The 15,463-nt window shown below is 53.0% G+C and overlaps 2 protein-coding genes and 1 non-coding gene across 3 annotated transcripts in view; all 3 read left to right on the top strand.

The window, feature by feature from the left end:
- The window catches only part of UBAP2L (ubiquitin associated protein 2 like), a 40,570-nt gene extending 29,402 nt beyond the window's left edge, over positions 1-11,168 (top strand). The window contains exons 21-28 of the mRNA XM_073888646.1: positions 1,151-1,204; positions 2,024-2,105; positions 2,803-3,020; positions 3,500-3,605; positions 8,202-8,269; positions 9,024-9,221; positions 9,630-9,680; positions 10,524-11,168. Of these exons, the coding sequence (XP_073744747.1) occupies positions 1,151-1,204; positions 2,024-2,105; positions 2,803-3,020; positions 3,500-3,605; positions 8,202-8,269; positions 9,024-9,221; positions 9,630-9,680; positions 10,524-10,619 (873 nt within the window). The 3' untranslated portion in view covers positions 10,620-11,168. The remainder of the gene's footprint in view (positions 1-1,150; positions 1,205-2,023; positions 2,106-2,802; positions 3,021-3,499; positions 3,606-8,201; positions 8,270-9,023; positions 9,222-9,629; positions 9,681-10,523) is intronic.
- Positions 1,818-1,954, top strand: LOC112813798 (small nucleolar RNA SNORA58). The gene has a single exon (XR_003205579.1). It is a non-coding gene; the product is annotated as a small nucleolar RNA SNORA58 (small nucleolar RNA).
- A 1,000-nt stretch (positions 11,169-12,168) lies between the features above and the next one.
- HAX1 (HCLS1 associated protein X-1) lies at positions 12,169-15,058 on the top strand. Its single transcript, XM_073888597.1, has 7 exons — positions 12,169-12,311; positions 12,736-12,992; positions 13,137-13,330; positions 14,157-14,208; positions 14,330-14,436; positions 14,565-14,655; positions 14,803-15,058. Exons 1-7 carry the CDS (start codon positions 12,259-12,261, stop codon positions 14,886-14,888), a joined length of 840 nt encoding a protein of 279 aa, XP_073744698.1. The 5' UTR covers positions 12,169-12,258; the 3' UTR covers positions 14,889-15,058.
- The last annotated feature ends 405 nt before the right edge of the window (positions 15,059-15,463 follow it).

Below are 15,463 nucleotides of genomic sequence, written 5' to 3'. Positions count from 1 at the left end.
GGCTACTCTTTACAGGTCTGGCTTCAGGTGGAAGACTGTAATTAAAATACTGAATAAATGAGTGGCTGTCATATGTAAGCAAACAGGTTTTTAATCTTTGACTTTGGGAAGAACTAATCGTTTCTAGAGGGGGAGGACTAAACAGAGGCCATTTCTTCTACTGTGTATTTTCTCTGCATGAAACACAGATTCTGGGCTCTGAAGCTAAAGGCCAGAGTGTCCACCTGGAATCCCTTTCAGTTTCTCAGAGAATTATTTTCTCTGGTTGGATTGATTCCCTGTCTTGGAGGGTCTTTGCTGGCTCTGACCAGTCAGAGCAGAGTTCCCTGACCCGATATGGGACTATCTGAGAGTGGGCGATGGACATTGGTAGCTTTTTGTCCTGGTGTTTCTTCTCTCAAATTCCTAGATTCGGTGTCTGTTAAGGTGAAGGGTATTTATTTTGAAATGTTTAAAAAGATATGTGTTCTTGCTCCTCAGATAGAGTGTCTAGGTGAATATCCTACAAAGGAAACATCCAGTAATGTTTTTTACTTTTTTTTTTTAAGATTTTACTTATTTGAGAGACAGCATGAACGGGAGGGGTAGAGAGAGAGAGAGAATCTTAAGCAGATTCAGCGCTGAGCACGGACCCCAACATGGGGCTCAATCTCACAACCCTGAGATCATGGCCCAACCCAAAACTGAGTCGGATGGATGCGTAACTTGACTGCGCCACCCAGGCGCCCCTACGCGTTTTTTAACAATAAACATACCACCTTAGTACTCATACATTAGAGAAAACAAGAGTAAAATGTGAATCCTTTCTGAGATAAATCTTAAGCCATGTTTTTGAAGGGTGTGACAAAGACTGATAGAACAGAGAGTAAAGCAGGCTGTTCGTACGTGGCTCCTGTCTGTCCTGCTGTTATTGGAGCGGACGGATGCAGCCTGGTTGAATCGGGGTGGTATGTAGTTCAAGGAAAGCTTTAAGACTTTTCAGGCATCACTTAATCTCTCTGTACTTCACTTCTTTCCTCTTAAAGGAACCTGATACAAGTAATATATGTCCAGTTCTTCCTAAGAATGACTTACCATGTTTCTTAGTACCTTGGTCTGCTCCGATGGTAACCAGTATCTATTAATATTGTTACATGGTTGTATCTTCCAGCCACAAGTATATGGTTATGATGACTTACAGATGCTTCAGACAAGATTTCCCTTGGTGAGTATGTGGTGTAGAGCGTAGGAAAAGAAAGTGATCTTCACCCTACTGTTGAGGGATTATTTCAGGTGTTCAGTTGATAAGTCACAGGCTTAGCTCTTCCCCAGCCTGTACCTCCACAAAAACTGATTCTCAAGATCTCTTAGAACATAGGGACTTGGGAAGTGGTTTTAACTGAAGGTAACTTTTTTTTTTTAATTGGTTGTTGAGTTCTTTGAAATAAATTTTAACCTAATCTATAGCTCAGAGTATTTTGGAGCTCTCTGGATGCTTTTTCCATATGTGTCAGGTGCTTTGAATTACAGAAAGGCAATCTATTTTTCTTTTAAAGATTTTATTTATTTAATTGACAGAGAGAGAGACAGCATGAGGGGGAACACAAGCAAGGGGAGTGGGGGAGGGAGAAGCAGGCTTCTGGCCGAGTAGGGAGCCTGATGCGGGGCTCGATCCCAGGACCCTGGTATCATGACCTGAGCCGAAGGCAGACGCTTAACCAACTGAGCCACCCAAGCGCCCCAAGGCAATCTATTTTTCAGTAGCAGTAAACTGTTAGGGGTATACCTAAAGGTTTGAGAATGTCATTGGTTCTGATGGCCTTGATGTGTTTCCTGGTGGGCATACCCGTAGACCTTGTCTGACTGTGCTTGTGTCCAGGCAAGGGGGACAGTGTATGCGAGAGTAACTTGGAGTTCGTGCCAGCCCCAGCCAGCTGAATCAGTGGCTGGATAAATCGCAGCACTCCCAACATTGTGCTTTGCTGTTACTTCTGCTGGGGAGTGAGTGGCATTGAGTGTCTGCTCTCTGATTTCTCTCTTCTAGGATTACTACAGCATCCCATTTCCCACACCCACCACTCCGCTGACTGGGAGGGATGGTAGCCTGGCCAGCAACCCTTACTCTGGTACGGCTGGGATGGAGCCGAATGAAGGGAGAGTGTGTTGGGATTGGTGGAAGAAACCTGATTAATAGCAAGAAGGGACCCAGTTCTTACTTTAAGACCTTTGGCAGAAGGTATAGAATGGATGTGATGAATCAGGGTGGGCAGGTCTGGAGTGCTGCAGAAGATGGTTCCCTTCTCATTCCACTTTGCTGTCTCCCTGTGTTTCCAGGTGACATCTTGACTTAGTTTTCTCCGTCATTCTCCAGTGTTTGCCAGGAAGTACAGTGCTTGAACTGGCCTTCCTCTGCTCCTCTCCACTCCTGTTCCCTGCTCACAGTGGCAGTCTTAGTACCTTGCTAGGCCATGATCCTTCTTTTTATGCCTGACCTGTCGTCGTCTTTGACCTAGCTTTTTTCCTGAGCTGCTAATGTGTTTTGAGTTCAGCATGGAGTTTTCCTCGTGGAGGGGAAGCAGGGGAAGGCCGGAAGGATAGGAGTGGGCAGAGAAATCACACAGGAGCTTTGTTCTGGGGGCCTGTCTCCCACAGAATTGTACAAGCATCCGATGTTTGGCTTGACTTAGCACTGTGCTCAGCAATGCTAAATGTTGCCACAAAGAAACGTAATTCAAAGAATCGAACTCTAACAGTCTTGGATCAGGGTCTTCTGGAGTTGCGGGTGAAAGAAGCAGCAGATACATTTAGCCTCTCCTGTCATAGGTGACCTCACAAAGTTTGGCCGTGGGGATGCCTCCTCCCCGGCCCCGGCCACAACCTTGGCCCAACCCCAACAGAACCAGACTCAGACTCACCACACCACGCAGCAGACATTCCTGAACCCGGCGCTGCCTCCTGGCTACAGTTATACCAGCCTGCCATACTACACAGGGGTTCCGGGCCTCCCCAGCACCTTCCAGTATGGGCCTGCTGTGTTCCCTGTGAGTACCTGGGCTTGGTCTTTCCTTGTGGTGGTGAAGAATCCCAGCCCCCAGACACTATCCTAGCTGCCTTCAAGGCTAGATGACTTTTTAATAATGGATGAGGAGAAACAGTTCCACCTCTGGCCTCTTTCTGGCCTGGCAGAGGGAGGGGGGCTGGAATTGGTGGTGTTGCGATAAAGGGTTACCTGTTCTTAGAATTATCTAAAGAGGGGATAGGGGATGTGATCCCGTACAGCTTTGTGCCCTAGACTGTCCTTCATTCCTTGATGGCCACCTACCTCTTTCCCTTCCTTTGAACTACCATTTCTTGATTTCACTGGTGGATTTTATAAAGCTCTGTAGAGAGCCCATTTCACTAAGCGGACTGGTCTGCCTGTCTCAGGATGGTAGCCATCTGAACACCCAACCCCTGGAGTAGGTAGGGGGAATGGTTCTCTGCCACCGTGTCACCTCACTTCCAGCCCTTTTGTCTTCAGGTGGCTCCTACCTCTTCCAAGCAGCATGGTGTGAATGTCAGTGTGAATGCATCGGCCACCCCTTTCCAACAGCCAAGTGGATATGGGTCTCACGGATACAACACTGGTAAGCTCACCTTGACCCTGGCTGTCCGTGGTTTCTACAGGATGGGACTGAATGAGTTTCAGGGAGGAAGACATGGTGCTTGAGAAAACAGGGTTGGTGAGGTGTGCCGCTAGCAGCTCCATGTAGGATTTTTCATGTGTGACTGATGTGGGTGTTTATCTGAGCAGCACCAGCAGAAGTGCTTGATGTAAGAACATGAGTCCAGCACTCATGATGGGGATACCCTGGGGCACGTGTTGGCTGTTAGAATATGTTGGCTGGCCTAAACTTTGGGTGGGAAACAGGGCAAGGGGCCCCAAGATGTTACGGAGACTCAGTGGAGGCCAGTACTAGAATGTCCGGTACCGGTAGCACAGGCGGTGAGGTGCTTACTGAATAGCAGAGTTGGGTGGGTTTGCCTTACACTTCCTTTCTCATGCAGCCCCTTTTTGTCCCCTAGCTGGGAAACCTAGGGTGTGGAGAGAGAGGCATAGGGTATGAGTACACGAGAGAGGGAGAGTGAGACCTTAGGATCCCTCCTTTGTATGGCTGGACTCTTGGCAAAGTCTGTTTGCATATCTGATGGCAGGAGGGAAACGTAGGAATCCTCTGAATGGGCATTGACTTAAAAGATAACCTAGTCTAGCCCTGGCTCCCATACCTGACAACATCTGCACTCTACTTTTGGAAGAGTTTCATCTCCTTCTTTCAGTGACTTACAGACAAATACGGGGAGGAGGTTGTTGCAGTTGCAGAGAGTTAGGGTTGAGGGTTTTTCAGAATTCCAAGCTCACTTATGCTTTCGTGGTGATTTGGATGGAGCTGCATCTGTGTTCTTCACCCCTGTGTGGATTCCAGGTGGGTCGGTTGCCCAAGGTTTTCAATAATTGGGAAGCTGAGCTGAGCACAGAGGGCAATAGGTCTGAGAACTAACAAATAGGCAGAGCTTTGAACTGTGTTGGAGCAGCTTGGAGTGAGTCTGGATTTGACCTGGAGAAATCCTGAGACACCCCACTCCTTGTGGTTGCCCCTCTTACTGAGCAAGGTGCACCCTAATCCTTGGAGGGGAGGACTGTAAGCTTCCTGACTTGGAGTGGCCCCATTCTGATTAGATTTAAGTTTTAGCTGGACCAGATTAAAGAATTTTAAGAGATAGGTGATAATATAAAAGAATGGCACACGTTATTCTGGAAACCCTAGTTTCTTATTCCCCTGAAGATTTCAGAACCCTGCTATAACAGTCTTTGGAGCACCCCCAGTTCCCAACCCCACAGAGGGCTCTTGTCATCCCATCCCTCATCAACCTCTAAATTCATTTATTTTTATGTATTTGATTCCTTTTAGGAAGAAAATATCCACCCCCTTACAAGCATTTCTGGACGGCAGAGAGCTAATTTGGCCCAAGGCTGGGGGCTGTGTTTTGTGTGTGTGTATAAATTTGCACTGAAGTCTTGTTTCAGAAACCAGACCACTGAGGAGAGCCTGCTGAGCTGAGGCCATGGCCTGCGTGGCTTGGGGAAATGAGTTGGTGGATACCTTCTGGGCTTTGAACTTGCCCTGCCCCCATTTCCCTCTCCCCCATGTGTCTGACCCTGTCTTACCCATTTCGAGTTCCAGCGGTGCAGCACCTCCGAAGCATCAATGCACACACCTGCTGTTGCTTTTGATTTCTGGAAGGCATGTAGTTTCAACTTGTAACAAAATATTTGTAGTCTTCAATAAACTGTGGTATTTCTTTAGCTAACTCTGGCGTTCTTTCCGTGCATGTCTGTCTGGACACTAGGAGCCAATGTTGTGCCGTGGATGACGGGTGGAGGGGGGCCTTTTCAACCAAACCCCAGCACAGCCAAAGAACTAAGAACTGTTACCCTCTCGTCATGGTGATTGTGTTAAGGTGGGAGAGGGGAAGCAGCCTCAGTTTCCAGCCCTTTGATTGATTGGTAAAGAAAGTGATTTTGTAGAAAATCCCTGATTCTCCATGCTTATGACAGCTCTTTTCCACTTAGGTCTTCCCCTTGCCTCTGACGTAAGCAGAGGGAAAGGCCTGAAACAGCTTGGTCCTGTCACGTGAAAGGCAGACGAGGTGGCGTTCGGAGCTGGTTTAGGGAAGTGGCTTCCAAGGCCCCAGGCCAGGTGGCCAGTTGAGATCTGTTAAAGTCTTTCTTGACTCCAGCTGTGGAAACTGCTAGCCTGCAACAGTGTTCTTATTCTTCGGCCCTCCATACGCTTCTCAGGGACTCAGGGATTGTGGATTATTCGTTGTTTTGCACTTGCGGGTGTAGCTAAGGCTGTGTGGGAGAGGTTTGCTTACACTTCTCCCTGACTGTGGAAATTCTCATCCCCACTCAATCCAAGTGCTAGTACACCATCGCCCCTTGGTTTACAGAGTTAACTTGTATGATGAGAACACCATCCTTGGTTAATTGGAAACCCAGATAGTCCACTTCCTTTGTACTTGTTCCCAGCCCCCGAGTAATTTTTTCCTGTGAGTGTGACCAGCTTCCCCAGGGGCTGCCATGCTGGAAGCTGTTGGTTCTTGTTTGTCCTCCATGCTGTCCACATCAGGTCAGTGTGCTTGTCACTGCTTGGGAGTGGGGGGCAGACGGGGCGTTGCCTGTTGGAAGGGAAGGAAGCAAGAGAACTCTAGACTGAGGAGCTTTCTCGTAACTGGTGAAGGGTAAGTGGGGAAGCCAGCACCCGCTACGTCTAGCGCTCGCACTCCGTCTGTTAGGGCTGCTCCAGTGATCTCTTGTCTTCCATCCCCAGCCCTCCGACCAATACCCAGACTGAGGCCTCAGGACTAGAAGCTAGATTTTAGCTAGTCCAGCCTCTGGAGAGAGACCAGGTTGGGGGGAGAGGGGCTGGCAATCTAAAACTAAAATCTTCCCAGTTAGCTGTTCTCTCATCCAGCATGGGGTAAGCCTGGGTGTCTGCAAGGTGTTTGAACCTCTTCAGTAAAGATCAGTCATTGTCTCTGATTTCCCTCAAAAATGTTTGTACCCTTTCTGTCCCACCTCACTGTCAGCCCTTCCACACAAACCTCCTTGGTGGCTTTAGCCTTTTCCGTTAATGAACTGTTCTTAAGGTTATGTCCGTTCCCCGTGAGGTGCATAAGGCCATGTGGGGTTTGAAGAGGGAGCGGCTCAGACTACCCCCCTTTGTCCCTGTATCGTCCCTTTCTTTTACTTCAGTGCCTATGAAGTGCAGAGCTGCTGCTTTGGAGATGGGGCAGTGTTTTCTCACGCTCGGTTTCTGCAGTTCTGTTCTTTTCCTTGGCTCCTCCATGGAACCATCTGGACTCTGTGCTATGGGAGGGCTTTCCAGGTTAAGGTGCCACTTGTATTAGGAAGATCCTGCAGTAGCTCTCCAAGGAGGGTTTAACTTTTGAGGGCTGCCTTTGTCCTAGGCATTGGGAGGATTGGGGTTCTGGAGTTTGAAGGGGGAATTGCTCTTGGGTTTGGGAGGAATTTGTGATTTGGTCACTTCAGCACAGTGCTTCTAAAAAAAACTCTTCCATCAAAGTGCCCCTAACAGCAGGAGAGAAGGAGCCAAGGACACAGGCTGAAATGCAGTTTTTCTGAAGTTTCATTTTATCTCATGTGATGAGATCGAATGTATCTTTAAAAGTGTGCTTTAAATTTGAGTTATTTTCCCTCAAATCTTGGCATAAGATTTCTCTAGTAAGATGCTAGATTATTTTATCTGATGGCTTTTTCCTGTCTCCCTGACCCATGGCTCCATAACAGAGGGCACAGTGTGTGTATTTCAGTGTCGAGAGTAGAAATTAAAATGAGGAGTGGTACTGCTCTGGTTTCCTTGAAGTGGTGGTGGTTGTAGGGAGTTTTTCGCCAGGAAACACGCAAGTTACTGGGAGTATGGATCAGAGCCTCTGTCTCACAGAGAAGCTCAAGTTGTAAATGATGAGGACGTCAGATTTTGTATTCCATGTAGACCGTAGGAGATAATAGTCTACCCCACTGCCTTCCTAACCCCTGTACCTTCCCCATGTTTAGGCTTATATTACTTAGCTGGAAATGCACCTTTGTGTCAGCTCGTTAAGTCATAAGTACCTAGCCTAGAAGAGCCAGGACTGGAGAAGCCAGGGGAGCTGAGACTCCGAGAATGGACCGTGCTCTTGGGGTTGGACTGGACTGCTCCTCGAGCTCTTACCTTATGCTGTGAAAGCATGGATCCTGAGCCCAAAAGTGTCTCTTCGTGAACAGAAAGAGCCCAGACTACCTGTCTTCAGGAGCAGGACTGAGTGGAGTCTGGGTGGGTTGATTTAAAATGGACATTAAAAGTTTAATACATTTCTTTTGGGCTTTGGTACAAAAGTATTTTGAAAACTATATGCTAGTGGGGTTTCGCTATATCCCCTTGCCCCACAAAAAGCAACTCACCTCGCTTTCTCACACACATACTCAGTACATACCTGGAAAGGGCAAGAGATTTGGGTCATGAGCTCTCATCTCTCAGGACTGACCTCTGAGATGGAAAAGCAGACCAGCATTCCCTTGCAGTGCGGTAGCTAGAAAGGCTGCACACACCATCTCTTCGCCGGGAGAGGGGCCAGCAGCTAGCTGAGCTAATCCTCCTGTCTGTTTCCTCCTCCCCCAGGTGTATCAGTCACCTCCAGTAACACGGGCGTGCCAGATATCTCGGGTTCTGTGTACTCCAAAACCCAGGTAGGTGCCTAGCTCTGGAGAGAAGTGGAAAGAGACGGACAGAGAGAGAGGTGGCGTGGCAGTGTCAAGTTCAGTGAGCAAGCACGACCCTGAGAAGTGTCAGGGAACCCACCCTAGATGAATGGCCTCTAGATTGCAGTTTCTCAAAGAAGTGTAAATCCCGCCCTCTGAGAAAAAGCAAGAGAAGTGTGACAGGAAGGTGAGGCGTGGCAGGTCGCTGTGACATGTGTGGGACTCACTGTACTACTGTCCTTTCTTCACCCACTGCCAGCCTTTTGCAACTTTCCAAGGGAACAAGTGTGGAATGAAGGGAAACTGGTTCGTTGGTTCTTTGTGAAAACAAGGAGTGGGTGTTGTTAAGTTTGATACATGAAGTATTACAGGAGTTATGGTGGAGCACCTCATGGCCGAGACCTTGCCACCGACGGGCCCAGCTGCGGGGGGGGGGGGGGGGGGTGACGGTAGAGTCCCGAGCGCTCACAGCCCACCCTCTCCTGTGGTCCTGACAGCTGGAAGTCAGTAGCACCCCCGTGTTGTTATGTGTGAGAAAACGGGAGTCAGGGAGGGAGTCCTTCTCTCAGGATCACACAGCTCTTAAAGAGCAGAGCGGAGACAGACCCAAGCACCTGGCTCCAGGTGCAGTGCTCCTCCTCTGATGAGGACTGTTCTCGGTGGGTGCGGGGCTTGGGCCCAGAAACTCCAGGGATTGGTTTGCTGACCCCTTTTACTGTCTCTCCTCCATCCCGCTGGATAGCAGTCCTTTGAGAAACAAGGTTTTCATTCCGGTACTCCTGCTGCCTCCTTCAACTTGCCTTCAGCCCTAGGAAGTGGGGGGCCCATCAATCCGGCCACAGCTGCTGCCTACCCACCTGCCCCCTTTATGCACATTCTGACCCCCCATCAGCAGCCGCACTCCCAGATCCTCCACCATCACCTGCAGCAGGACGGCCAGGTAACAGCCCTCCCCCTCTCCTTTCCCTTCCTCTTCCTTCCTATCCCTTAAAACTGCCCCCTTTCCTTTTCTTACCCTTCCTCACCACCACCTTCACCCACCCCTCCCAGCGCCAGCCATGGGCACACAGCACACACAGACACAAGTGCACATAACACAAGCCGCCGGCAAGAGGAGACGCCAGAGAAGGGGCCAGGCTCAAAGCTCCTTTGCCCCGTTCCTTTGGCACCTTTCTCCTCTACCTCCAGTAGCACAGCTGCCCTCATCCCATCAGACCTGGGTCACACCTACCCTCTGACCTCTCCCGGCCTCCCCCCTTCCCTGACATTGTAGCTTTCCCTGCTAATGGTGGAGTTCTCTTGTCAAAGTTTGTCCCTTTATTTTCCATATATCCTGGTTCTGCCTCAGCTACCATATTTGCAGATGATTCTCTGTTGCCAGCGCCAGCAGGAGGAGCAGGTAATGAAACTGAATGATGATGTGCTTGAACCCACTCCTTTCCAGCCCCCATTTCACCTCCACAGCCTCAGGGAACTTGAAAAGGCTGCACAGTCACAGATCAGGACACACGAACACGGACACCTTGCTGAGCTCTCTGGCCTCCCGTCCCTCCCCTGCCCTCCCCTCCCCGGCGCCCTCTTTGTTCTTCTCTGCCCTTTTCCCTGACCCTGGAAACACTCGGACACCGGAATGGAAGGCAGTCCTGGGGCAGCATCTGGAGCCCCTGGGGCCTCAGACTGTCTCTCCTACCTTGCCTGCAGGGGGCTCCCAGCTGTGCTGCGTGGTAGGGGTGGGGCGCTGCGGGTGGGCAAGTGACCTCTCCTCCATCACAGGTGGCTGGGGAGCTGGGCCAGGGCTTCCCTGCTCTCAAAGACAGCTTCCCAAATTGAGGTATTCATGGGATCAGTGAAAATGAAACCACCCTGTGATCACTCCTCTCCAAGAGGCCATAATTCTCTCCAGAGAGAGTAGCCTTTTCTCAGCAGTGTCGGTGGGGGTGGGGGGAGAAGGTGGAACTGAAAGTGGGTAGAACTCATTCACGGTCTTACCTTCCAAAGGTATCCTGCCATCTTTACATTGCTACCCTGTTTAAAGGTTGAAAAGGCTTTTTTACCCGTTACAGGTGCTCTAGCAGCTATGTAAACCAAATTTCCTGTGCTTGGGAAGTAAACTTGAGAGTAGTTCCTAAACAGGGGGAATGGGAGAGCAAGACAGTTTCCCGATCTCCACCTGAAGATGTCCCCGATTTGTCCCACTAACTAGACACCTTTTTCCTCCTCCTCATCGTCCCATTCCCTGCAGACGGGCAGCGGGCAACGTAGCCAGACCAGCTCCATCCCGCAGAAGCCCCAGACCAACAAGTCTGCCTACAACAGCTACAGCTGGGGGGCCAACTGAGGCCCTGACCCTCCTCTTCTCCCGGTCCCATCTTCTGAGAGGGCTTCTCAGCCTGGCAACTACGGAAACAGCATCACAGAGAGAAAGGAATGGGGGAGGGGGCCCGCTGCCCCCCCCTCCCCCCAGCGGCCCACCCCATGCCTCAGCTTCATGTCTGTCCCGTTCCCATACGGTCCCCCCTCTGTTGTATGTATTATAGGGTTTGTTTTTTTTTTTTTTTTTTTTTTTTCCTCCTTTCCTCCCCTCCTCCTCCCTTGCATTCAAGATTATGAAACTTTGCTGTGGGCCCTGCCTTCCTTCTCCTCCTCCTGTTCACCCTGGTGGTGTATGGGTGAGGTGGGTGGGGGGGACCCCCAAATATATATCAGCCCAACAGCCCTAAGTCTCCTCCTTTATTATTAGGAAACAAAACAACAACAAAAAATGGCGTCATGAATATGAACAGCATTGTCAGATGAATTAGTTGAAGTGTTTTTTTTTTTGTACTGTGTCCTCAAATTTAATGGATTAATGTGTCTTGTATATATAAAAAGAAAACCTCTACCTTCAGCGTCTGCCCATTCTTGATCGTCTAGGACAGGCTCCTCGACGGCTCTGGTGAACGAGGATTCTGTACCTGCCGGGCCGAGGGGGCAACGGGGGAGAGGGCGCGCTGCGCCCTTAGTGTGCTGCCGCGGTCTTGCCTCGTGGGGATTCCCTTTCCTCCTCCCCCAGGGGTTTCACAGCCTACAAAGAGCCGCTGCAGATTTTCATTTCCTCCAGAAACTGCTCCACCTGCAGCAGATTTCGGGCTGTGAAGGGCGTGGACAGCAGAGACCGGGTGGAAAGGGAGAAGACTGAGCAGGAGCTGGAAGAAACGGCTTTGGAGAGTCGGCGTGTGGTGTAGACGGGTCCAGGCAATGACCCGGGCAGGAGGGAGGGCAACCTGCAGTCGGCTGGGGGTCGAGCACAGCAGTTCTTGCTTCTGGGTGCCTCGGGTGCGTGGCTGCTGCCACCCCCTTGGAGGGGAGGGGTCTGGAGCCCAAGGCCGGGGGCGGGCTGGGGTGCAGGGGAGGAGAGGCTTGAGAGGGACGAGCAAAGGCATACTTACAGCTCCAAGCTCCTCCTCCCCCCGCAAGACTTCGCGGCGCTTCCCTGGCTCTCGTACGCGCCTGCCCGGGGAGCGGTTAGGACCCCGTTCTGGGTACGACACGCCCCTTGCTGGAGAGCGCGAAGTCCCCGCGTGCTCCCCGACCCGGGAATTCAAACGCGGAGCGCGCGCGCGGGCGCGGCCGGGCGGAGGCTGCCCCCTGGCGGCGGCAGCCGGTCCCACGCGGCCTCACAGCCTCGGAGCCCCTGCCGCACCGGGAGGCCGGCGGGGGGGGGGGGGCGGGGGGGGGGGGGCGGCGGGCGATCCCGGGCAGCGGCACGTTCCGGGCGCCCGCCCCCTGCCCTCGCGCCTGGCCGGCGGCTCGGGACAGGGCGATCCGCCCCGCCCGCGTCGTGCTGCTGGCCCGTTTGCGACGGTGTGCCGGGTCGCAGGCCTGCTTTCCGGCAGGTGGCCCGACGCTTCGCTCCGTTTCCGGCCGCGCGGCGCGGGCTGCCGCCGGGGGCGAGCGGGCTGCGGTGGGGGTCCGCGGGTTCGAGTCCCAAAACGGGGATGAGCCTGTTTGATCTCTTTCGGGGCTTTTTCGGCTTTTCTGGACCTCGGAGGTTAGAGCGGGTCGGGATCGGACGAGGGTGGGGTCTTCTGAGGGGAGCGTGACCCCTGACCCCCGGTTCTTGGGAAGCCAGCCCCTTCGTCACTCCTGCAGCTGCGGCGGCCAGGACGGAAGTCGGCGCGCGGCGCACGCGCGCCGCGGCGGTAACCGGGCGGCCGCTGAGCGGAGGCCTGGCAGCGGTCTAAGCCCTTCTGCAGTCTGGGGTGAAGCCACGGGGGCCCGGGCGGGGACGACGGCGGGGCTGCGGGGCGGGGGGCGCGGGGGAGCCGCGAGCTGAGGCCTGGCTGCTGGGCAAAGGCGAGAGCACCGCGCAGACCCCGCGGCCCGCCCTCTCGCCCGCACCTCGGAGCCGCAGCGCCCGCCTGCCCGAGGCCCGCGAGCCGCCCGGTCAAACCTGCCTTCGCTCCCGGCCGCAGAGAGCCCTTCTTCGGGGGGATGACTCGAGAGGACGAGGAGGACGAGCCGGGCGAGGAGGCCGAGCAGGGCGAGGCCGCAGCAGCCACGTGGGGCCGCGGGAGCCGTGAGGGCGCCCGGCCCCGCGAGGAATTCGGCTTCGGCTGCGGCGCGGGAGGGACGCGCCTCCGCGATCGCTTCGGCTTTGATGACCTCGTGCGGGATTTCAGCCACGTCTTCAGCGAGATGGGCCCCTGGACCTCGCCTTCCCGCCCGCGCGGTGCGTGGCCGTCCCCGGGGCGGTGGTGAATCGGGAGCCTGGGGAGGGCAGCCGGGGGGCAGTGCGAGGGGACTGCGGTGTCGGTCGGGCCGTGAGGGGCGCGGGGCCTCTCGCGCCGCAGCACCACCGGGCCCCTTTCTGCAGAACTTCCAGGTCCTGGCCCTGAGGCCGAGACGCCTGGGGCGAGACGGCGGGAGCGACGCACGCTTCGGGACGCGATGCTGAAGTACCCGGACAGTCAGCAGCCCCGGACCTCTGCGGGCGCCTCGGAGAGTGAGGCAGCAAGTGCGTCCCCCGAAGCAGCGCCGGACCGGGGCTCCCAGAGGCCCCTTGGTGTGGTGAGTGCTTCTGGGGCCAAAGTGAGAGCCGGGGGAGACGGCTCCCGGCACAGACTGGCGGCCGGGCGGGACCCAGCAGCCTTGGCTTGGGGTCCTCGGCTCTCCACTTACTGCTCTTACCTGTTTTCTGCATTAAGCTGCTTGTAGGATTTGGGGGGGCGGGGCACCGGGATGGGAGTTCTTTTTCTTTAAAAAAAAAAAAATCACTCGGGGCGCCTGGGTGGCTCAGTCGTTAAGCGTCTGCCCTTGGCTCAGGTCATGGGCCCAGGGTCCTGGGATCGAGCCCCACGTCGGGCTCCCTGCTCGGCGGGGAGTCTGCTTCTCCCTCTGCCTCACGCCTGCACACTCGCACATGCTCTCTCTCTCTCAAATAAATGAAATCTTTTTAAAAAAAATCACCGGTCTGTATGATTCTGGGACAAGGCAGATTGTTGGCTGGGATAGAAAGTGTCATTTCAGGGACACCTGGGTGGCTCAGTCGATGGTGCGTCCGGGTCCTGGGACTGAGCCCCGCGGCGGGCTCTCTGCTCGGCCGGAAGTCTGCGTCTCTGTCTCCCTCTGCCCTTCCCCCTCCTCATGCTCACTCTTAATTTCTCTCTCTCAAATAAATAAAATCTTAAAAAAAAGGCAAGTGTCGGTTCCGGAGAGCCTGTTGGTAGAAGCGTAGATAAAACAGGTGAGAAGGGGGAGGGTGAGTACAGAAAGCTGTTCGGAGTGGGATTCTCTCTCCAGGGAAAGGTAGTTTTGGATCTTGGGAATACTTTGTTTTCTGTCACAAGTTTCAGATTGAAAGGTATCATTTCACCTACTTTGCCTTCTTCTACAGTTTGAGGATGTGTGGCCTATGACCCCCCGTTCTAGAGCCAGAGAAGACAATGGTGAGTCTGGTGGGAGTGGCCATTTAACGTGCCCTCTGTTCTTCCTGAAGTTTCTTGTCACGCCTGGCCCCTTCTTTTCCTTGGACTCCTGATTTCATGTTTCCTCTCTCCGCCCTTCCAGATCTTGATTCCCAGGTTTCCCAGGAGGGCCTCGGCCCAGTTCTGCAGCCCCAGCCCAAATCCTATTTCAAGAGTGTCTCTGTGACCAAGATCACTAAGCCAGATGGGGTGAGTTGGAAGAGAGGGGTAGAAGGAATCGTGGCCAGAGGATGCCATGGAGAGAGCAATCTAGGTAGAGAAACCAGTGAACTCACCTTTATTGATGTTAGAGATACGGTTCGGGCTTCTCCTTGTAGACAGTAGAGGAGCGCCGGACTGTGGTGGACAGTGAGGGCCGGACAGAGACCACAGTAACCCATCAAGAAGCAGATGGCAGTCCTAGAGATGGTAAGTAAAGTCTGAATCGAGGGGATCCATCTCTTGTTTCCTTGGGAAAGGGGAACCCGTACTTTTCTACTCTTTAAGTTACTCCTCTCCTTGTCCTTTGTTCATTCTTTCATTTAGTGTGTCTGTGTGTATCACTTTTTTCCTTAGATCCAGAATCACCAACATCTCCAGCCCTGGATGATGCCTTTTCCATCCTGGATTTATTCCTAGGACGTTGGTTCCGGTCCCGGTAGCCTTGTTAACCCTCAGAGGCCTTCAGATTCTGTCCACCCTTTGCTCACCATCTGTGGGCTTACCTTCTGCTCCTGCCACCTCAGGGCCTTGGGTGTGTGAAACAGTGAGTTGGGGGAAGGTCAGTATGTGACTCACCCAAACTGACCAATAAAACCTTTATTTATGCTAATTCCTTGGTCTTGGTTTTGTCTAGGCTGTTCCACTTTCTAGTACCATCCAGGGCTTCCCAGATTATTTCGGCCCGCAGTGTTTTTATTTCTTAATTTTGTGTTCCACTTCCAAAACCTCATTTGATAGATAGGGTCAGATACCAGTAGAAAATGATTATTCTTATGGCGGGGATAACTAGAGACAATCCAGGAAAATTTCTACACAGGGATGCATTGGATTCTAAAAAGAGGAAGTGTCGGGCGCCTGGGTGGCTCAGTCGGTTAAGCAGCTGCCTTCGGCTCAGGTCATGATCCCAGGGTCCTAGGATTGAGCCCCAAATCGGGCTCCCTGCTCAGTGGAGAGCCTGCTTCTGCCTCCCCCTCTGCCTGCCTCTCTGCCTACTTGTGCTATCTCTCTGTCAAAT

The sequence above is a fragment of the Callorhinus ursinus genome, unplaced genomic scaffold, assembly GCF_003265705.2.
Source record: "Callorhinus ursinus isolate GAN/ISIS: 27379988/994484 unplaced genomic scaffold, GSC_fseal_2.0 scaffold92, whole genome shotgun sequence".
Taxonomy (NCBI): Eukaryota; Metazoa; Chordata; class Mammalia; order Carnivora; family Otariidae; genus Callorhinus; species Callorhinus ursinus.
This window is presented reverse-complemented; position numbering and strand designations above follow the sequence as displayed.

Excerpts from the sequence above, each read along its gene's own strand:
- HAX1 (XM_073888597.1), top strand. The coding sequence starts at position 12,259 with ATGAGCCTGTTTGATCTCTTTCGGGGCTTTTTCGGCTTTTCTGGACCT. Across the intron at positions 12,993-13,136 it reads CTCGCCTTCCCGCCCGCGCG|AACTTCCAGGTCCTGGCCCT; the intron begins GTGCGTGGCCGT and ends CCCTTTCTGCAG. Across the intron at positions 14,209-14,329 it reads TAGAGCCAGAGAAGACAATG|ATCTTGATTCCCAGGTTTCC; the intron begins GTGAGTCTGGTG and ends CCGCCCTTCCAG.